Genomic DNA, 23,378 nt, shown 5'->3' on the forward strand with positions numbered 1-23,378 from the left:
CCCTGAGCTCTGAGTGGAGGCAACAGCAAAGACCTTAATCAGGATCACACAACAATAATGAATGGAAACACGTCGGAGCCAAGAAAGTTGAGCAGCACCTAAAAGTAACTGTCGGTCGGGTTTTGAAAGTTATCTGTCATTGGGGAAAATTCGCTGTAAGTAATGGATTGGCCAGGCAAGACAGAGGCTACTTTCTGGAAGATGAAGCAGCTGCACTCTTACTTTTAAAAAAGAGACTAGAGTCAAACACTGTCAACTTAAACGCGTGATTAGGGGTAAATGGCATTTAGGGACTACTGCAGTGTCAGCTTTTTTCTTCTTCTTTTTTCTTCAATAATCTGTTTTTGGAGAGAAGTGGATTATTCGGATTAAATCGCGGATGAGACTCTCGGAATACTTTGGAGATTCTTTCTTTTTGCTTCTTTTACTTGGATTATTCTTGTCGCCGTAAGAAGCTGAGGCAAGTTTCAAGTCGACGGCAGGATAAGGCATTAAAATGGGTAATATAGAGAGTGTGGACGGCCAGTCGGAGATGAAGCAGCACATCATGCCTCTGAAGGTGCCCATGCCTGACCCCACCGAGCTGGAGGAGAAATTTGCCATTGTTTTGGTAAGTTAACGGGCTAATAACCGCACTTTTGCCACGGTGCGGTCGAATAATCGAGTAGTAGCTGTCTGTGTTTTGCTTTTAAACTTGTTGAGCTTTTAAACTTGTCGGTAGTGGGTTTATTTTCCCTTAAAGCACTGGATCACAGTTATAAACAACCCATATAGTGGACTGTCTTGTTCTTTCTATATATGAAAAAAAGTTTATTTCTTGCTCTTTTTTGTTTATTTGTTATTTATTGTTTATTTGTTTATTTATTTGGACTATTATGGACCATTATGAGCTGCTGATGTATTAAATGAACCGACCTGTGCCGTTCCGTCCCGCCCCTCATTCTCTCCCCACTCCTGCGGTTCTTTTGTCTCTCCAAAAGTCAGACAACTCAGCGTTTGGCTGAAGTGGCACATACTGAGCGCGGCATGGCGAGAGTGGTGGAGGTGGTGGTGTTTGGTAGGGGGAGAGGTAAACGGGATTTCCCCCCCTCTCCTCTACAGGATGGAGGACATTTTCCTGCATGTCCTTGACGGAGAACATCACAGCATTCTGCGTTTATTTAGTTTAGCCCCTCTCGCTGCAGGCGACTCATCTAAAAAACAACATTTTCTGAATTCCCCCAAAACTCCCACACCCGAAGTATCCTCCCCTTTCCTACCTCCCTACACCCTCCACATCAGGCCCGAGTTTAGGCGTTTAGACGCTTTGTAATAGCGAGCGCACCGTCGACACCCACCTCCCTGTCGATCAGCGGAGTCGAACAAGGATGACAGGGTGTCATTTATGCGTCAGAGGGGGCATTTCAGCGTTCAGCACATCACAAAGCGGGACTTTACGGCTACTTTCTCTTTCAAGCACGATCGCGTGTCTAGATTCCTTCATTATTCATGCGCTGAAGCGAAGAGGAGATGCTTTAATGAAAATTTGGGTTTTGTTTGGGGGTTTTTTCCACTTAGGTGGGCGGAATGTAATCAGCCAGCAGCTCGACTTTGACTATACAGTTTTAATTTGGGGATTCCACAAAAAGTCTCGTATTGTTCTGATGAAAAAATAAGAAAACATATGTTTCCATCCGTCCATCTTTTTTTTTAAATTCAATTTTCTTTTTATGTAAAGCCTCTTACTCTTAAAAGTTTTCCAAATTGTCAGAGAATCCCCCTTAATCTCTTTCACGGCATTTACTTAACGTTTTAATTCAGTTTAACAAACTGAAAGAGTAGTGGCAACAAGTTGTGGTTTTATCAGGGTTAATGTGCAAAACTTGGTCTGAAACTTTCGTTTCCTGCATGCATCTTGTGAGATTGCTGTTCAACCATGTCAGACTTAAACATTGTCGTGCTTGAGTGGTGACAGCCCTCTCATCTTAACAAGGAAGCCAGTAAACGCGTGCCAGGAAACTTTGAGTTTAGATGGGACAGCCCGGGTGTGCTGGTCGCAAATCATGTCAACATGCAGTCCTTATAGTATGATATAATATTGAGGCCGTGATGAGGGTTCAAATGAAGATTTTACTTCAGTCCACTTTTGTCATAGTAACACAGTAAAAGTCTCGAGCCATCTCTAATTTTTGTATATTTTGCTTCCAAGTAACCTGACGTTGTTGCCATTTTTAAAGCTGTCTTGAACAATATTTCTCCAGGTTGGTTCATTGGTTGAATCTATAAAAAATGCCAAACATAACAGTCTCACAGGCATAAAACAGTATTTTTGCATCATTAAGGTGATCCCAAAAGAGCTAAAAGCTGAAAACATTCACCATAATGTGCAACGTGATCTTAGAAAAATTGAGAAAACAGGTGGAAAAGTTGCAGGCCTAAAAACTCTCTGAAACATGTGGAAGTCACGTGTTTGAGTCGTGACCTGAGAGATGCACCTGGGCTTTCAGCTCAGCCAAATTGCACAAGAAGTGGACTGAAAATCAGCTGCAACAGGTCTTTACAGCGGTGTCTACAGCCACTGTTAACACACTGGAGAGTTCTGTCATGGAATAAAAACAAAAAGCAGCCAACAACCAAAGAAGAGCTTTGAAACAACCAGGAAGATGCCTGGATAAATATTCATGAAGACAACTTACCAATATTGACTTTCAAACTCTTTAGAATTGCACAAAATCTTTTGCCTTATATACTGCATTCTCATTTATGTCCGTTTCCTATGTTCCTAGCCATTTATAAAGAAGTAAGGGGTGGCTCAAGACTTCTGCACAGCACTGTATCTGAGACAACATTTGACGGGAACTTTGGTACTGGAACGATCACCAGGACATGTTTCCTTCCTAACTGTTTTAGTCACAGTGTATTACTCACAGGACTTCTTTAAACTGCTTGTTTGAATACTTCTTCCACCTCCGCCTGGCTCCTTGCCTATCATACTGACACATAACAGCATTCAGCTGAAATCTGAGTAATCCAAGATCTAAAATTTAGACTTTTTTCTGTTTCTATTTATTTTCCTTGTCAAACAGTAGCATCCTAATTTCCCATGGGTGCTTATTTTGTGCTCCTCACTCCACATTTTCAACATTACCACACCCAGCTCTGACTTTCAGCTGTCTAAGGCCCTAATTACAGCATCAAGCACCGAAGATGTGAGTGGATCCTCGCAGCATCACTCAGACGGTCTCTTTCTTGGACCTTCCATGTTTCTGGAATGAAGCCATTATTTGCTTGCCAGAGCAATCAGCAGCCACGGAGCGAAGCTCTCGTATGAGGAGACTAACGCAGCAAGAAGCCATTCAGCCCCTGATTTTGAATGCTGTGCTATATCTCAGCTATTACGACAATTACACACTGTGCTATGCTACAAGCTCTACTACGACAGCCCACGGCATGTCCCTTTGATGCAGATAACTTCTTTATGAAGTGAGTGGCTGTAAAAAAAAAAAAAAAAGTCAGAATAAAAAGAACTTCACTCGTCTTTCACATATAAAAACACTTTTTGGGTATTTTTTTTATCAACACATCCTGCCTAGGAAAAGTCTAGCTGTTTGAAAGTACTGCAGCACAAATCGGTCCCTGTTATTATGTTCTGCCGTGCAGAGCAGATGATTTCTATGCATGGAGCAGTAGACTCAACATTTCAGTTGTGTTTTCGAGTGGGAAAAGTTTTCAACCTCTCCAGCCTCCACCTCACTCTGGCCCATAATAGCTCCACATTTCCTTTACTTTGTGGGAAAGTGCAACGTTCTTCTATATATTCAAGTCCTTATCAGACAGTGCTTTTCTCTCGGCCCTGCTAGCTGTTTGTTGTGAGATAGCGCTACATCAAAGGCTCCTGATTTTGCAGTTAGAGCTCTTCTGGAAGGCAACCTCATGGCTTGGCTGTCTGGGGCTGGATCCCAAGGTGCACTTCCCATACTATCATACCGCATGTGCCAAGCATCTGAGACACTTCACATCACTCTTTCTAAGCTGAGCTGATTTCTTTCTTCAGCATTTGTTTGCAGAGACATAACTGGCTTCGCTTCAGCTTCAGCGCTCCATAAATGGATATTTTGAAATGGGTAATTTCTCCTCCTCTGGACCACTGTGTTTTCTATGCTTCATGATGGCATGCTGGTGCAAATGGTTGGGACTGCCCAACTCTCTCTCAGACAGAGCTCACAGACATCCCACTGGAATGACAGCAGCCCATAATGATGTCATGGGCTCAGCAGCCTTTGCGAGCGTAGTAATATGCGTGGGCTAATGACTTTAACAGAATTTCTCTACTGTAGATTGTTGAAGGCGGTGGAGGAGGGGCGAGACCCTTGGGTTGGCCTCGACTAGTTCATGCCGTCTGCTAATAAAATGCCTGGGTCAGGTTTAACCGGCTGCATGTGTTAAAAGCATCTTCTCATTCCATCTCCTCTCTTTTGTCCAGCATCTTCAGAAACAGTTTCAGCCCAGTTTTGTGCGGCTGGAAACAGCTGCCTGGTATTTTCTTCCTGTATTTTACAGGGGAAATTGCATTGTAGCCAGTGGTAGTTGTGGTTGGTTTGCCTTACAATGAGAACTGTGTTCCCTCCATGCTGCTACTGGTGCATAACGTTGCCATTAAGTTAAGCTTGCGATACAGATCTTTGTAGACCCCACAGACAGACAAGTGTAAATACATCAAAGCCATATTTGTAAAATTATATCTTGGTCATTGGTAGAATTCTTTTAATAGTTTTGGCTCCTTTTACCCCCTCTTTGTCCTTGGTAACTCTCACTTATCCTTGGTTTTGTGCAATTCCAGATGGATATGGAGCCTCTCATTCACTCACCCAGTCAGTGTTTCCTACCTTCCCGTTCCCCAAACTCACTCTCGGTGTGGCTTTGCCCTGCACAGTAACTTTCTCCATATGACTCTGTCTTTATAAAAATAATGTGAGATGAGTGAGTGGCATTTCAAAGCCTGGGATCTTTTAAGGTTCCAGGTTTGTGCACCAATCCACTGCTGGATTCCTGTGGCCTGGTCTAGGCTGAGGCCACAGGAGACCTCAAAAGGAGGAAAATTCCCTTTGAACTGGCGGCCTGCCACTGTTCTTGGTTATAATGGCTTTACCAACATCTTTAAACGCCGCACACATCTTTAAGAGCTGTTACAGGAGCAGTGCAGGATTATTTTCACTTCTTGATTGCGCTGGAAACCGCCCTAAACCATTCATCTTGCTCCGCTCAGCTCCCCGTGTCTATTAAATGCTGACATCAAGTTGCGTCATGCGTGGATGTGCTGTTGCAGTTTTTCTTTCGTCTTTTGATTGCTCATGAAAGAGGTTTTGAGATTAAGCAGCAGCAAATGTTGGGAAAACTAAAGAGAAGGTTAGATCTGTGTCATTTGTCAGATGTAGTGAAATGCTGACAATGTAACTCCAGTGCCATGTCTTACATCACTGTTTCTTGATGGGGAAGATCTAAGGGAAGCCGTAGTGTCTGCTGGATTCCACTTAAGAGGAACTAATAGATTCAAGCTGATTGATGTGTTTATCAGACATAAAACCTAAATCATTTTAATGTGTTTGATGATAATTTGAGTTTTTTTATTTGCCTGATATCCCAATTCCACATTGCTTCTTTTCTCAGAAGGAAAAGCTGCATTAATTATATACATCTGGCTCAGCCACCCACCACTCTGTCTCAGAAAGAAAGGGATTATGGGAATTGAGTACACACTAATAACTTAGTCCTAGTGCAGCCAAGCAGGTGGGGTGGGGGGATCAGCACAAGGCTATCCACCTGGCTCTCTGCACCCTGAGGCTACAGTTCTCCAGTCTGGTTCAGGACTTTACTGCTTCACTTATTCTCTCCTTGTAGTTATTTTGGAAAGCAAGGGTTAAGTTACAGCTGGGTGATATAATATGTACATATAGATCAGATCAGATTTTTTAAGAAAAAGTTGGCATTTTGGTCACTTGGCTCAATGCTTGCTTAGAGCTATATGTGAATACTGACCCCACAGATAAGGGTTGTTAGCATAAATACCATAAAAAGGATTAAGTCTAAGAGGCTATTTTGTTTTAAAGCATGTACAGTACTGTGAAAAAGGCTGTTAACTAGCTTACGTAATTAGAAAAAAAGGTCTGGCTCCCTGGAAACAAAATATACAGACACGAGGGGTGGCTCAAGACTTTTGCACAGTACAAGTCTCTATAAAGTCAAAAGGCTTTGAGGTTTTCTTATTAATGTGTTACACGAATAAAAATGAAGTGTTGTGGTGACAGAACCACGTTAGCTATTTGGTTACGTCAAGCTAACCCTCTGCTCGCTTCAGCTTCACATTTAGCTAACTTACTGATAGTTCAAATAAGTATTGCCCCAAAATACTATACTATTCTGTACAAGCAGTTTACTTATTAATTTTTTTTATTTAAATGTTTTTTTGGGGGGGGGGGATTGCATGTGCCGCTAACGCAGCTGCACCAGGGCTGTAGGTTGAAGAAGTGGTTTCCTTTTCAGTACAGTGGGAACCCTGACCTTGCAGCTATACTTTTTTTTAAACAGATGCTAGGAAGTACAGCTTGATGCTGTCTCTGGTATAGACCTGCCTTAGTAACATGATGAATAATGTCTCATGCTCAGCTTCAGTGTCATTTAGTAATCTTCCTTAATGTGCTCATTTCTTACGATCACAGTTCTGTTTTTATGTTACGTCTGAACTTAATGAAGTCATATTGAGAAACAATGGGAAACTTTCTTAATAGTTACAGTTATTGATGGGAGTCTTGATTTTGTATTGGTTTTGCTTCTGCTTTATTTTATTTGCACCACTTCTTCTTAAAACATAACCTTCCCTTTGAGGAAGCAATTCCTCCAAGTATTGGTCTGATTCAGAAAACTTTGAAATGTTTCTCCATAGCTCAGGCTCAGATTTGGGCTGGGCATTGTGTTTAAAGGCCACACTGGCATGAGTTATTGAAGCCTTCATGCACCTGCATTCCTGGCATTCACTGTGTATATACCCTGTTGGCTGGTGTGCTCACAGCTCTTGCATGAACTCACAGGGTGAACTAACAGGATATTTTCTCCACAGCAATAATCTCCTGCTTCCGATTAATGGCTAATTGCTGTATTTTTTTTTTGTGTCTTCTTACATCACTCATATCTTTGTGGTCGCATTTCCTAGATACGGTAAATAAACTGTACAATATCGGTGCTGCTGCAGTCATTTTACATCACTGTTGTTTTGGAACACAACAACTTCCTGGAGACCTGTAAACAAGTTTGCGTTGCACATGAGGTCATATTTGAACCGTTTGGAACATCTGTCTTTAAGATGACCTTGAGCTCAGGACATTTTTGCTGTTATCTCAGGCTCTGACTGTGAATCAGCCTTCAAAGAAGTCTGTGATGATAAAGGCCTTTCATTTCAACCCAGCTATCACTGCTGTCGATCACCGCTGCACCACTGCTTAAATAATCAGGTTAACAAAGGGGTTCTGGGAGGTAGCTCCGGGTTTATGAACTGGAAATGGCATTTCTCCAATTTCCTGTTATTTTGTTGAGTGTTGTGAAAAGCAGATTGGAGGGAAAGTTATATCTCTCAGCAGACTGAGCCAGAGGTCAATGACGAAGAAGGGAGGGTTTGGAGAGTGTTCGGGCTAAAGATGGGAAGGCCGGTGACTAGAATGAGGACAGATAAGTGCGAAAGATGCTGAAAATATTACACCACAGCTGCAAACTGTTGCCTTTAAGTCTTCATCTAATGGGGATTTAACACAATGCTTTTCAGCCAGTGAATCTGTCTGCTCTTATGTGCCTTATGTGTGTAGAAATAGAGAAATCAAGAATCAATCTGATAATAATTTAATTGTTTTTTGTCATTTATCAAATTGAAATGGCGTCTACTTCTATTTCCAGCCTAACACATAAATGAGAATCAGCTGCTTTTCTCGGTTTTGTGGCGTTATAGATGAATGGGTTTTGAGATTAGGCTTTAATCTTCTCGAACTAGTTATACATAAAGGGGAATTAAGAAGAGAAGGTTCTAACTGTATTGATTAAGTGTTGGAAAATCGAAAGCAGTTGCAGGTGATTTCCGTATTTGTGTCTTCACTTAAAATACACGCTCTAGGTTTTGCATAGTGAGAATGTGGTTTGCCTGTCGAGACCGTGTTTCCACATAAACGAGGTGCTTTGCCCTACCTGTTACATTAATGTCTTAATAAGAAGCTTGTGACTGTGCCTGCTCATATTTACTTTGTAAACACAAACCACCATCATGAGCGGCGAGCAGGGAGGGGCACTGACCCCAAGAACTTTTGCTGCCCTGCCTTCAAGAAAATGCATCTCCCCCTCTCCACTCTTTGTCCCTCCTCTTTTCAGTGTGTGTTTGGTAGAACTGGTAGCAGCTGGTTTGTTGGCCCCTCTGTCTTTCAGGATCTTTGTGCAGGACCTACGCATTGTTGCGCTTGCCCGGTTTGGGTTACCTTGCAAAAAGAGCGACAGGTGATCAGATATCTCGTAGACAAAGGGGGGCAGTGTTTTCTCACACTCTGCTCCTCTTCCTATCAAATCAGTTAAGCTTTACCTGCATATGTAAATACATTGTTTGAGTGAATATGCAATAGAAGACAAATGTTTGTTTTACATGTAGACCAAGACCGACCGATATATTGGATGAGTACCGGCCAATCAGAAATATCGGCATTTGTGATATGTCCTGCTGAAAGATGCTGAAACCAAAAGGTTACTTTTATAAAAATAAAAAAAAATTGTGCAGAATACAATGCAGAAAAAATACTTAATGTAAATTTAAGAGTGTTTCAGCAGCGCTAATCTGACTCCAGTTTATGTAGACGAGTAAGCTGACATTGATGCAGTCAAGCGGGATCTTCACATTAAGTCGCAAAGTAGTTTTTAAACAGATTGCTGGAAAGTAATTAAATGATTTCCCTTCATGATCTCTTTTCAATAGAACATATACATTTTTTTTAAACCCATTATATTGATCGTGGAATTGTTTTTACTTCCCCAAATATTGCTACTAGCTCCAAACATTACATACTGGTCAGGCTCCAATTACACAGCTACACAACAAATTTAAAAATACCCAGGGCAGTTTTTGATTTCCTGAAGAGTTGAGGAAGTGTCTGCAGCCCAGTGACGACAACAGCTGAGCCACTCATCCTGTCTCCTCTTATTGTGCTTCCCTACCAAGAAAAAGGGAGGACTTCAACAATAGCCCAGGCAGCGACATTCATTAATAAAAAGCTACAGGCTGTGTCACAAACAGCCAGTCTGGTTTATGCTTTTACCACATGTCTTATAAACAATTCTGGCTTGTAGAACTCTATTTCATGTGTATGACAAGTATAATATGTTAGGCAATTATCCATTTGGTTCTGTATGTTCGCGTTCACTTCGGATGTAGTCAGGTTTTTTTAAACCTCTGAAGGAGACATTTATCTTGAACTGTGTCCAGCATATTCTGGTACAGTAGGATTTCGAGTATCACTTTAAATCTAAGCTATGCATTTAATAAGCTTAAGGGAAACACTCTTGTGCCAGGTTCTTTATTCATTGTGCTTTCTTTGCCCCCTTGCTGGATGTAACAGTCAGTAGTTTGCCTGTTACCACCCTCCTCACACAGCACCTTTTGATAATGAGGACCAGGTCTTATCTTACCCTTATTGGCTGTTTCATTATCTTCCTTGTGTTACTGGATTATTGAAGGATGTCTCTTGTTCATATACAGCTGTGTTGCTTGGGAGCAAGAGTTTGCACAGAGAAAACTGAAGAATAAGACAACAAGAATGCACATATGAAGTAAAGTGCATGATTTAATGATCGATGGCTTCATGAACAGTAAGAGTAAGTAGCTGATTAGTTTTAGTAGAATCTGTTGAAGGTCATTGACTGGCCGTTGTGAAACAACTGTTATGCAGAGACATATTTTTAAAAAGTCCTTGCTTTGTCCTGCAATAGGGTCAGTGTGTCGTCGGCCCTGATTATGGTAGCAATTGAGTTAAGCCACAGATCCCGTTTTCCTGGACCCCACCCTGATGACCAGACAGACAGGTTGGGGGGAACGAGGGCCGTCTGGGCCTCCATGTTTGAACTACGACAGTGAGCTCCTTAGCCACCCACTCATTTTCCTGTGAGATGATGATAACTGTCTGCTCTGTGTAAACCTATCAAAGCAGATAAAAGACACAGACTCTGCATTTCCATCCCACCGACAGACCACAAAAGAAAGAATCACACTGAATGTATCTTCTTAGTAAGTCACTTATTTCAGTTAAAAAAGTATAAAGCGCCAAATCACAACAACAGTCATCTCAGGGTGTTTTACACCATAAGATAAAGACCCTACAGTACAGACAGAAAGGTAAAACTGTCTTTTAACAGGGAGAAACCTCCAGCAGAACCACAGTCAGGGAGGTGCAACCATCTGCCACTACTGGCTGGGGGGTGAAGGGAAAGAGAAGAGACAGAAGAGAAGCGAAAAGAAAAAAAAGAGCATAGGGAGACAGGACAAAACACAGACTAAGGGAAAGAGATGACAAAAATGTAATGACATGCTGCCATGATATATAAACATGTGGGGAGTGGAGAAGAAGTGTTCAGTCCATCACATCAAGTCTTGCAGCAGTCTGAACCTATAGCAGTGTAACTAAAGGATGGTTCAGGGCCACCTGGTCCAGCCTTAACTATAACCTTTATTAAAAATGAGGAAATTTTTGGGGCTAATCTCAAAACTAGAGAGGGTGTCTGTCTCCTGAATCCTGAAGAGCTGGTTCCACAGGACCGAGGCCTGATAGCTGAAGGCTTGGCCTCCCATTCTACTTTTAGAAACTCTAGGAACCACAAGTAAGCCTGAGAGCTGGCAGTCTTGCTCTCAAACTGCAGGGTTGCTAATTTAAATCCATATTATCAGACAACTCAAAAAAAAAAAAAAGAGCAGTTTATCCTGCACCATGTTTTTAGCACCAGTGACTTACAGAGTAAATGTCTGTTGCGTACCTGGGAACAACTTATGAGCAGCATGTTGTCCTCTGCAAGAACAAACAAGTTGAGGAAATTCCACAAGCAGAGCTCTCCAATTAAAAATCTTTTAGTTTTGTGCACACTGGTGTGACGCGCTATCCCAACTGAAAGTGTGAGAGAAACTGAGAAAAGCTGTGGAGGAAACATCTTGTCCTGCTTTCAGACTGGTATCTCTGGGGACTTCTGGTGGGACTTGCAGGTCAATAACGTAACATCGGGCCGATTGTAAATCATTTGGATTAGGAAGCTGTCCAGCGTAGGGCAGGACGGAGTTGCCCTGGCGACTCTAATTTCTCAAAGGTCCATGGGCTCTTCAAAACATCCCCTCACTTGTGGGGGTCTGTGTGTGACTTGAGCGCTCTGCTTAGGACTTCCTGGACTCTTCTTAACCAGAAACATGACCCCATGAACTACTTTAACTGTTGACGCTTTAAAACCTCTGTCATCCTTTGTTAATGACGGAAATGCCTGTTTCAGAATTTATCCCCTCACGGCTGACCTCTGCTCTGCACCATCGAGTTTTCCGTCTTTATTTGTTCACTTTACAGTCATGTACACTAAAGAAAACCAAAAGAAATGTTTTAAAGACAGAACTTTTGCACATCTATGTTATGGTGTCTGCATTTCACTTTTTTTTTTTACCATTTAACTGATTTAACCTCAGTAAATTAACAGTTTAATGCACTGAGATCAAAATGGCTGTGTTTGCAATCTCCACCCTTTGCTCACATTTGGGACCTAACGATTTGTCAGATAGCAGTGACAATAGAACTAGTTCATCTGGTTGTGAAGTGTATCGGTGTTGTGTTCAGCTGGATTTTGCTTTACACAGCACCAGAGGGCATACACTGACCCTGCCCACCAGCCATTGTTAGCGGTTTTCTGTGAGAGGAAAAAAGTTGGCTCAAATGTCAAAGGATGGGAATGGCACAGCACCGAATCAAAACAAAGCTCCACACTGAATCCTTTGTCATGCCAGTCTCAGGTCAAACAAGAAAGGCCATGCTGGAGGAGAGAATATGTGGGCAACGAGCGCCAAAACATTTTTGGCATAGCTGTAGTATTTTCCCTTTAAAACATTCCAGTGATTTCGAAATTATAAAAGGCTCCTGCCCCCTCTCCTTTAGCTTCTTTTAGCTTCTTCTAAACACAGGAAGCGAGCGATAATATCACTGTGGGAGAAAGTGAAATGAAATTCGCTAAATTGGGTTACTTGGCTCAAATTACCCAAATCTGGTCAGAAAGGAAACTTTCCCTCCGCCTTTTGCCCCTCTGTCGCTCACACTGCTATTTATTTATAGTACCCGAGGCTTCAGGTGACAGTTGAACATCATTAAACAGCAGTACGTGATGTGTCCTCATTGCTCAGAATAGCTTTTCGGTGAGTTGAGGGATTCTGGTCATTAATTTGTCTTTAGCGAAATATACTTTCTTTTTTTTAACTATAATCAATTATGTTCCTATTTTTATTTTTTCATTACTAAAAGAAGTATCTGTGCATACATCTGGTCTGCATGTTTTCCAGTAAATCAGAATTAAATTAGTACAAAAAGGAGACCCTGCTCTTAGCCTGTCTCTACTTTCATGTGCACTGACTGAGAAACCAAAGGCGGCTTTGGGGCCGGGGTACAACCCGAAGCGTGCGACCATAGAAAAGTCGTGACTATTTCGCTTAACTCTTTACCTTACCTTCACAGAAGAGTGTACGATAAAGGAAATTAGGGCTGCTGCTTATGATTGTGTTCGTCAATTATTCATTTGATAGCTATCCTGTCAATCATATGTGTTTATTTGTCTAAGAAAATCACAAAAACGTTCCAAAATAAGAAGCTAATGTTTGTCATCTCTACGATTATCAAAATAAATTTCAATTCATCCTCTGACCAGCAAATATAAATATATACAAATACGTATTTCTCTTGCCCCATGATGACCAGCTGTAGATTATTATTCAAAAATATACAACGGTTTTTAATCAGTGAACAGTGATAGGAGGCAATTTGGAACAACCGTCTTATTAAAAATTAAAAATTATTGATCTGTTTTTTGGAAAAACCCAAAAAGTTCAGACAAACCATTTATTAAAGACACGTGGAAGATCTATGACCTTCCTAAAGATGGTCTTGTAGGTAAATCTTGTCCCAGGAGAGGCAAAGGAGGAGAGAGCAGCTTGGGGGTCAGACATGAGAGAAGTTTACTACTATAAACTACTACTACAAACAGGACACATTCCTCTTGTAATGCTGAACATCTGGTACCCATGTTACTTCTTTTTTCTCTCCAGCGTGGGTATTTTGGGTTAGTCAAAATAAGCCATATGTGAAATCTTCACACTGCTTTCCACTCTGGTGATAGCCTGTTATAGCTCTGCCCTGCATTTTCTTAGTTTACCTTGTTTATAGCTATTCTTGGGCATCCACTGCCAGCTCAAAGTTGTTTCGCTTATTTTTGAATGTGTGCTGCAATCTGTGATCACAAAGCTGTGAACGTGTATAGAAATTATTAGCTCTTTATGGTCCTGGCAGGACCATATTTGCCTCCATATTTGGCGCTTGCAAGGACAAAATGATTCATGACGCTGTGATGGAGTGAGCAATGATTTGGAAAAGTCATTTTAATATATTCTCGTGCGATATTTCCACCACTTCTGGTGACTGAGTTGCTACCATAGAAACAAGTATGTGTTGTTTTCCACACTGGAACATGCCAGCGTGAACATCACATCTGGCCTGGTGGGATGGGTTAAAAAGGCAAGCTGTTGCATTTTAGACAGCAGTCTGAGTTATAGCTGCAGGTTAAAAGTCAAGCTGACGGGCCATTTGTGGCTGAGCTTTGGGATACTGTTGACACTGTTGGAAATGAGGGGTCTGAGTGCAAAAACAATCGCACATTTCTTCAAAGAGAATCAGTGAGGCAGTCGGTTTCAGTGACTAGTTTGCTCCTTATTGTTGCACTTCCTCCTATCTAAGATTTCCATGTCAACCTCTGTTTATAAGCATTTGTGTCATTGGAGGAAGTAATTAGTCAAACACTAGTTTCATTCAGCTTGCGTTATTTTTTTAAAGCAGTCATGAGGACATGAGATCCTAAATTTGTGCTTAGTTTCTAAATACAGATTACATAATATGGGGTTTAAATTGAGCCCAGAAAAACGGCTGCATCAGGTCATCTCGTGTGGCATTCAAGTGTTGCTGGTTTACATAACAAGTCTGATGACAGGTCCGGTAATAGGCCGGTACCCTGATAGCAGCATGTTGTGTTATGAAGAAATGTGCTGCCTGAACAATACTGAGACCAAAGAGTGAGAAGGAGATGCACGTCGTCTCCTTCAACAGGATGCCAAATGTCAACACAGGAAGTGAGGTCACGGTATAAGTCTTGAAAACGTTGTCATCAGTTTGCTGATGGCGCCAGAGACTCATAAAGACACTATGAATGAAACGAATGCTTACATTATTTGTTTTTTTCTGTTTCCCAGAACTCTATGAACCTGCCTCCAGACAAAGCCCGGCTCCTCAGACAGTATGACAATGAGAAGAAGTGGGACCTGATCTGCGACCAGGTGAATTTGTGAACTTTGTATCATTAATTAGTAAACCTGCTGTAAGACTACACACACCTGTCCACATTTTGGTGTGGCTGACTGCAGCAACTTACATCACGCCGCTCTTTTGTGTATCTTCAGGAGAGGTTTCAGGTGAAGAATCCTCCTCACACCTACATCCAGAAGCTTCGCGGGTACTTAGATCCTGGAGTAACACGAAAGGTGGGACCGTACAAAAATCATAAAGTAGAACCCGGCTGATTGATGCGTGTCAAAGTCTACTTACAGGTTACACACACAACTTCTGTGACAGCTCTGATGCACCTTCTCCTTATCTCTGCTTGAGGCATTATCAGCTGTTACCAGCTTAAAGTATCAGAAGTTCATTGGTCAGGTTGCAGGGTGTTTGACTTCTCTGGTTCTCCTTTATTCATCCTCTATTTTACAGTTCAGCCTGAAGATGAGGGCAACACTAAACCTGCTGAGTAGGATTATTGTTGTTTTTGAGGAACTGAAAAGTTCTCATGAAAACTGCCTAGAAAGCACAGCTTCAATGTAACCTGTAATAACCAGCATTCGTTGTGTCTTACAGAAGTTTCGCAGGCGTGTGCAGGAATCTACAAAAGTCCTGAGGGAACTGGAGATTTCACTGAGGACAAATCACATTGGGTAATCATGTCTTAGCTTCTATTTTTCTGGTGAATTATGCAGGTCTATTCATCTAAAGCTCAAGGAAACCACATTATTGTTTTGCCCGGTAAAGAATATTCTATTGTGTGTCCCTGCTGCTGCTGCTGCTGCTGCAGGGACCCAGAGCTTTTTCTGGTGCCCAGATTCCCCCCTCCTATTGTTCCAACTGCCAAGCTCTGCAGCTCCACTTCATAGAGCTGGTGCTCATAATGCCCAGATGGTAGCCATTGTATGGCCTTGTCCACTCCCCCATAGAAGGCAGCAGGAAGCTTTGTTGTATGCCAGAGGGACAGGAAGCCCGGCTGACCATTGCTGAACCCAGTGAAAAGCACAAGAACAAACACAAGGATACATGTATGTTTACAGAAGTCTCGCATAGTAAAGCAAACCACATTTTTGCATTGCAGACTCAAAAGCAGTACATTTTCCTCCTCATCCATCACACACGTGGATGCTATTTTATCGATTCGTAGCCTTCAGTGTTGCAGACATGATCTACGTAATCCGTAGTCATGGAGGTGCTGCAGTGACTTGCCACTTAATCCGTGAACCAAAGTAAAACATACCTTCATTTTTTATGGACTTCATTGAGCCACGTGAATAACTCTTATACAATTTGCCTTCATCAATAAAGGACTTTTTCTTTTTCAATGCAGTTTCCAGAAAGGCTCACAGGCAAAGGAAAAGGAGATCTATTTTCAGAAGACTTTTGTGGGTGGGATTAAGTGTAACAGATGCCGGTTTATTGTGTGTCTGAATCCTCAGCCCTGTCTGGTGTGTTATTCCTGAGATTGCCAAGAAAATCTGAAATAGCAACTGGTTGGAGAGAAGTACAGGGAGGAAAGAGTGAGGGTTCACAGCAACGAGGGAGGGGGGCAGGAAGCTGATGATCAAGCCCACCTCCTCGTCCCCCCTCCTCCCTCCTGGACCCGGTCTAGTTGCTTTGTTCGCTTTCCTCTGCTCCTCTGCTCACCTCTCTTCCTTTTCCCTCTTCCTCCTTCCCTCCGCTGTCAGGGTCCTGATTGGTTTCCTGCCTAACTTGCCATTGGCTGACCAGCAATCTGTCATCACAGCCATCATTTCAAGACTATTTTAAGAACCTTTTACCTCATTCCATCTCCCCCTGGAGTTCCCTCAAAATGTGGGGAGGAGGTAAAGGGGTCTGTGGGGGAGGCAGACTAAATACTGTTGAGTGTCAGGGGTTCTTCCTGAGCCCAGCTCTCTTAGCCATATGCCCTCCACATTCTTTCTCTAGCTGCAATGGGAATTCCTTTGTTTGGAGAAAACTGGAGTGAGGAAAACTGAAGCCTTGCTCTGCTTTACTTTCCATGGAATTTTTTCCACTTTCTTTTAGAGCTATTGAAGAGCCGTCATCCCAAATAATTCTCATTTATTACAACTTTCGTCTCATTTTTTTGTAATTATGTTGCCTATAATAGTTACCGAAGTATCATTACCTGGATATATGGTAGATCTGTATAACTACAAATCAGATGAACAAGTAGCATGATGTGTCCGAAAATTCAGCTGGATGTGAATGAAGCGGAATATGAAAGCTTAAATGCCTCTAAAAACTTCCAGCATTACTTAAATAACAACTATGAAAAGTTCAGCCAAAGTTGAACCAGTGTATGAATAATTTGTTTAAACCTGCCTGCTAGTCTATCCATGATTTACAATTACATTTAAAGCTACAATAAAGAGATCCACTAAAGAATAAATAGCAATAAGAAAAAGAAAGACAATATAAAGAATCTTCCTTTCACTTATGTAATTTATTAATTTATTAGAACAGTTGCTTAAAAACTCATTGATATTCGTTGCGGTTGAGAGAAGTACTGGGGCTCTACATCTAGTTACATTATCACACAGCCTTTCCTTATATACATCTGTACACATCTGTTTTATCAGTTGCTATTGTGATTCCACATCACACAGTACAATGATAAATGTTCCCTCAGCATTTTAAAGTTCATTCTTCTGTCACGTGCTCTGCTAGCTGTCCTTATTTCAGTTATTATTTGTTCTTTTTATAAATTAAAAAAGAAAAGCAAAACAAAGCAAACCCAAAAGGACAAATAACTGGTATTACAATTGATCAGCAGAAAAGCCAAAACTAGACCTGAGTTGTTCTAAACCAGTTCTTTAAGTACAAAAGGATTTATGAGAAGGCTTCAGAATAAGAAGAATCCTAGTTTTCTTTATGTCTCTCTCTCTCTGTTAGTCGGTAACGGGCTGTCCGAAAGGATAAGGGTGTACTCTGGATCTGGCGCCCCGCTAACCTCTCTCTGCTTTCATGCGTCACAGGTGGGTCAGGGAGTTCCTCAATGATGAAAACAGAGGTCTTGATGTCCTTGTTGAATACCTCTCCTTTGCTCAGTGTGCAGTCATGTAAGTACACACACACACACACACACACACACACACACACACACCTCTTGACCAAACCTTTCCTTAGGAACTGGGTTGGGCTGTGAATCCAGCTGCTGAGTCTTTTAGAGCCTGTGATATTAGTACATTGCATTCATTGGATGTATTTCCTGTGTCTTGTTGCATACTTTGTAACGTGAATGCATTTCTGGACGGATGCTACCTGGTTGAGTGCTGAGCTATACTTTGGGACAGAATCTGTGTGCTGAGCTTTATCGTGCAGCTTGATGACAGTTCTTGTGATAATGCCTGGCTCTCTACTAAGCTGCCTTGCAAACCTAACCTCCCCCATGCCTCTCATCTACACCCCTGTGCCTCTGTGTTGGCTTCTCTGTTTGTCTATGGCCCAGGTTGGATTTTGAGGGGCTGGAAAATTGGGAGGATAGCTTCTTGGACAAGTCTAAATCTTGGAGCAGGTCCATAGAGGATCTGCACCATACGAACGCCCAACCCTTCTGCAACACTCTGGTGCGCTCTGCCCGCCAGTCTGTTCTTCGGTACGTATTGCTAAGCAAGCTTCCCGCTATTAGCTTCCTCTGTTACTGCCTTGCTCTGCTAACCTTGAATGCTATATTTGCATGCAAGCCCATTGTCTTAGTACTGGTTTGTTAAAAAGTCTCTGACCTTTAGTGCTATCTGTCTCTCTTTGTTAACCGTTCTCCTTCATCTGCCCAGATGTGCATCTGCACTGTCCACAGATGAGATCCAGCTGTGAGCAGCAACATATGTTGGACAGTTGTGATTCTCCTCTTCACCACTGTAGAGACATGACTTAAAGACAGATAGGGTGTAAAGTCTGATCGGAAAAACAGATATTATATAAGGGTGCACAAAAATAGTCCACAAGGACAGACTCTAGACTTATAAATATTATGTAAATATATTGTCAGATAAATTACTACTGAACTGTTATTGGTAGAAGGTATAAAAAGTTTTTCCGCCCACATTTGTAACAAAGTATGGAAAAAAAAAACATATTCTTGATGTATGGTTATCCCGATCATAAACCTTACCAGAACAGTTACCATGAAATGACTGTGCAATACAGTTACATAATAGCAGTCTGTGAACAGAATTCGGTCTGTTAACAGCAACAAGGAAACCAGGCATTTCCCATAATGCATCTGTAACCTCAAAAGCCATCTAAGTTTTTTTCTGTCAGACCTCATTCTCTGTAATTTTCTCTTTCTGTCTCTCGCTGCGACACACTTAAAACAAAAATCATAGAAAATAGTAGATACACTTCAGAGCTCTGTTTGACTAACAGAATAGAAGCCAGAACATGAATTTCATTGCTGAATTTGCTTTAATGTGCTGAATCTGTTGCAGCTACGGCTCAGTCGCGAATAGCAAAACCATCAAGAACTCCCGCCTCGTGAGTCAAAAGGATGATGTGCATGTGTGCATCATGTGCCTGAGAGCAATCATGAACTACCAGGTACCAGGAACCACCTACGACCCACAATCAGATATGTCTCATAAACTTGGAGCATGATATGCTTCCTGTGCAGTCAAGTGCTGAACCTTTATGCAGGTTTTCTGACCACATCCTCTCTGTCTCTCTGTCTCTCTCCATGCAGTACGGTTTCAATATGGTCATGTCTCATGCACATGCAGTCAATGAAATTGCTCTCAGCTTGAACAATAAGAACCCACGGTAAGAACTCAGGACCCCTCCTCCATAAAAGCAGGGCCGGGCCAAACAAAAGGGGAAACCCTGCAGCCAATTCATACGATATGCTTCTCCGTGGGCCTCTGCTTCTCTCTGAAGTCGAGGATCAGAGGTGTATACACGGGTCGTTAAGGGAATGTTTTCTAAAGGGAGATTTGTGGTAAACCACTGAGACTGATTACTTCATAATAAAGTCTATGAGGGTAAACACGTAAAAACCATGGAAACACCCACCAAAGCTTCAGACATTAATGCAGATTATGACTTTTGAGCCCTGTATGTTAATATCTACACCAATTTTGAGGATGCTTGAATTTTGTGATAGAACATATAAAACTGTACTTTTTAAAAAAATGTAGTTGTATTGATGAAAGTTTGGTGCATTTTCAGGACAAAAGCTTTGGTCCTTGAGCTGCTGGCTGCTGTTTGTCTTGTCCGAGGAGGTCATGAGATCATCCTTTCAGCATTTGACAACTTCAAAGAGGTGCCTATTGCAACTTTTTAATGAATTTTTAACAAGCTCTCAAGTTGTTATGTTCAGGATTAAGTTGTAACATATCGCTGGCCTAGCTATGTCTGAATATACTAATCAAAATTTAAGTAACATCCATCAATATAATTGCCCTAATTTCCCACATCACTGGCGTGCATAAAGGCATAAAGGTCAAGTGTAGCGGGCCGAAAACTGAGAAGCTCTGAGAGATTTTATCTATCTGAGGTTGCAAGCAAAGCTCTATGGTGGCGTGTCTGAGATTATTGGACTCATTAAGACATCAGATGTTAAGTAACCTTGAACAATAATCAGAGGATCACTTCCCAGTGGGAGCCAGTGAACCAGAAAGATTTGCTTAGCCTTTTTGCTTTTTGCTCGTACAGTCACCTAAACTCCGGAACCAGACAAAATGCCTTACAGTCCAAAGCCTCAGCGAGACCCAAGAGCTAATCAACTCTCTAGTGGAAACAACATAGTACTGCTGTTTTTCCAAAATGATGCATTAACACAAAGTGACAGGTGTCTGAGATCTCACAGGGAGAAGGTCACGTTTGCTATTCATTCTATGTTTTTATTCATTTCATTTATTCAACCTTTATTTAACCAGGAATTCTCTTGAGATTAACATCTCTTTGTCAAGGTGGACCTGGCCAAGATCGATAGCAGTTGCTGTTCATTTGCAGAAGTCTTTATGAGAGCTCTGAACTCTCCCAAGAAAAAAAAGCATTCAGCTGTAATGTGCTCTGACTGTTATTCTATGACTGAGGTGCCAAATAAGAGAATGCTGTTCTATAAAGCTCAGAGAAAAATCATAGCAGCTGTACTGGTCGTCAAATTTTAGATCCACAGCTACAGTGTTTGTGTGCAAGGAAAAGGATTTTTATTTCATCAACTTAAGAAACAACGTAAGTCAAACACTGAGATTATGTTGTTTGCAAGTAGAAAAACAGAATAAAAGAAATAGTTGATTTACCCTGATTATGCTTTTGTTGATAGAGCTGTAACACATCAGTGAAAGCAGCAGTTTATCAGATATTTGTTATGTCCACAGCACAACATTATGAAGCCACTGGCTTCATTGATTTTGCTGCATACTTCATGAACACCTCAGCATTGTGGTTTGCTCCAAAGGCATGATTTTTTTTCTTAATTAATAAATAAATAATTTGTAAAGTGCCATGGACAAAAAAAAACATGTAGTATGGTTGATTTTAGGTGATAAATATAGGTAATATTTCCCTAAGGTACCACTTTGACATTCAATAAAAAACGTCCTTTCTCGGGTCTCTTATTTTTTGTCTACATCGGACAAAGTTTTTGTTCTACTTTGTAAACCAGAGAAAAAAATCTTTATTTTGCTTCACCTGGTGTGTTTCAGGTTTGCAAAGAGAAGCATCGCTTCGAGAGACTGATGGATTACTTCCGCAGTGAAGAGGGAAACATTGACTTCATGGTAAGACAAGCGTTTAGTTACATACAGATGTGTCTTTTTTGTGTGAGAGTACATCCATCAGTACAAATAAAAATGTCTGGCTCAAATGCCAAAGGTATTTTTTATTATTATCTGTATAAAGGAAAACACACTTTTATACAAGGTGCAAATGCAAAATCCAGTGGACTATATGTCAGTTTTAAGATAAAATATCCTGATACAGATTATACGTATCAAGTATATAAAGAATATTAATGAGCTGGTGTCTGTTTGCATTTGTTCTCCAGGTTGCTTGCATGCAGTTCATCAACATTGTGGTCCACTCAGTTGAAGACATGAACTTCAGAGTGCATCTGCAGTATGAATTCACCAAACTGGGACTAGATGACTTCCTGGAGGTAAAGAAATAATGTTGTGCTTAAACTGGGCCAATCGCTCTCATTGTCCACGTGGAGACTATTCGCGGAGTGTCACTAATGTTGAATTTATTCTCTCTCGTGCCAGAAATCTAAACACACGGAGAGCGACAAGCTGTCGGTTCAGATCCAGGCTTACCTTGATAATGTATTTGATGTGGGTGGCCTGCTAGAAGATGCCGAAACCAAGAATGCAGCGCTGGAGAAGGTGGAGGAACTGGAGGAGCACCTGTCCCACGTAAGTGCACCACCCAGTCTGGACCACCAACACTGCTCTCTATACACATTTATGAGATTGTTGTGGTTCACCAGCTATGTACTTAAGTTGGCTGTTTCTACATGGCAATTAGAAATCTACTCGGTGTTTGCACTTCACAAGTGGTTCAGGATAATAATTGGGTGGGGAATGCTGGAAAATGGAGTGCGTGAAACAATCTTATTATTGTTCTCGTGTTGGCTCGGTCTTTCTGGGCTATTGCCTTTGTATCCCACGCTGCTTTGCAAAAACCTTCTTCACATGGAAAGGTCGTAGGCAGCCCCTGACATCATTCTTGGAATTTGAAAACAAACTCTGCTCTCAGAGATCAGAAATGATGGGGGAGGAAGAGGGTGAAGATTCTCTCTGAATTCCTTAGCAAAGATGTGTAATGTAAAATCAAAACTGAGAGCTGTGTCATGTTATTGCTGCATCATGCTGCTCGCTGTATCTTATTTCTTAGTGATGATGCAGTGTATGGGGAGGAGGGATGGGGAAGTGGAGCTGGGAAAGATGCCCACTGTGTGGATCAATTCTTTCCTTCTCTCATCTCAGTGTTGCTCCATCTTCTCTTCTAGGTGACTGAGAAGCTTCTGGAGGTTGAGAATGAAACAATGATGAAAGTAGCTGATCTGGAGAAGCTGCTCATTCAGAAAGATAAGGAGCTGAACGTAATACGGGTAAGCCACAGTCCTATCGACGTGATATTTCTTGCTCTCCTCGCATCATAAAGGCTTCAGATTCCGTGCCTGTTAGCAGAGATCAGGTTCATATGCTTGTGGCTAAATTGCTGTATTAGCAAATTAGGTCACAAAGAGACAGGATGTTTGTTTAGCTTGTGGAGTCACTGTGCATTATGCTCTTTATCACCCCCTGGTGACTGCTCAGGAGACATACGAGTCAACCAGCACTCAGGTTAACACCCTGAGGAGGATGATCAAGGAGAAGGATGCTGCATTTCAGAGGCACTTCAACATTGAGAAGCGTCTGCTGGAGCTCGAACAGCAGGGCACCATCCGCTTGCACAAGAAACCTGATGGAGACATCGCCATCGAGCCGCTGGGCGTCGGCAGTGCCGGGATACCCTTGGGAAACATCGGAAAGCTGTCTTTGGGTTCAACGGCAGGGCTGACAGAACTAGGAGGACCCGACACAAGTTTACCACCAGCCAGCGAAGCACCTCCGCCTCCACCGCCTCCTCCCCCTCCCCCTCCCCTGCCATCTGCTTCAGGTGATGACAACACTGTGACTCGCAGTCTAGTGATTCATGTATATGTATGTGAAAGTTGACTTTCTCATCTGTGGACCCTCAGAGCAGATTTATTTTCAGTTCCCTATATTTTTTTCATTCGTGCCAAACCAAGTGATGGGTCACAGCAGTGTTCTTCTAAGCCAG

General features: G+C 41.8%; 1 protein-coding gene across 6 annotated transcripts in view; it reads left to right on the forward strand.

Annotated features, from left to right (window-relative positions):
- The first annotated feature begins 16 nt into the window (after positions 1–16).
- Positions 17–23,378, forward strand: part of fmnl3 (formin-like 3) — a 32,076-nt gene continuing 8,714 nt past the window's right edge. For 3 of the 6 annotated variants that reach the window (XM_026153562.2, XM_026153565.2, XM_026153564.2), the window contains exons 1-14: positions 18–610; positions 14,528–14,611; positions 14,735–14,815; positions 15,186–15,262; positions 17,591–17,674; positions 18,064–18,210; positions 19,043–19,151; positions 19,294–19,370; positions 19,776–19,869; positions 21,257–21,331; positions 21,598–21,708; positions 21,815–21,964; positions 22,561–22,662; positions 22,871–23,213. In XM_026153562.2, the coding sequence (XP_026009347.2) occupies positions 497–610; positions 14,528–14,611; positions 14,735–14,815; positions 15,186–15,262; positions 17,591–17,674; positions 18,064–18,210; positions 19,043–19,151; positions 19,294–19,370; positions 19,776–19,869; positions 21,257–21,331; positions 21,598–21,708; positions 21,815–21,964; positions 22,561–22,662; positions 22,871–23,213 (1,648 nt within the window). In that variant the 5' untranslated portion in view covers positions 18–496. Of the gene's footprint in view, positions 611–14,527; positions 14,612–14,734; positions 14,816–15,185; positions 15,263–17,590; positions 17,675–18,063; positions 18,211–19,042; positions 19,152–19,293; positions 19,371–19,775; positions 19,870–21,256; positions 21,332–21,597; positions 21,709–21,814; positions 21,965–22,560; positions 22,663–22,870; positions 23,214–23,378 lie in introns of all 6 variants that reach the window. The other 3 variants (XM_026153566.2, XM_026153561.2, XM_026153567.2) reach the window with 3 other exon arrangements.

The sequence above is a fragment of the Astatotilapia calliptera genome, chromosome 20, assembly GCF_964374335.1.
Source record: "Astatotilapia calliptera chromosome 20, fAstCal68.1, whole genome shotgun sequence".
Lineage (NCBI taxonomy): Eukaryota > Metazoa > Chordata > Actinopteri > Cichliformes > Cichlidae > Astatotilapia > Astatotilapia calliptera.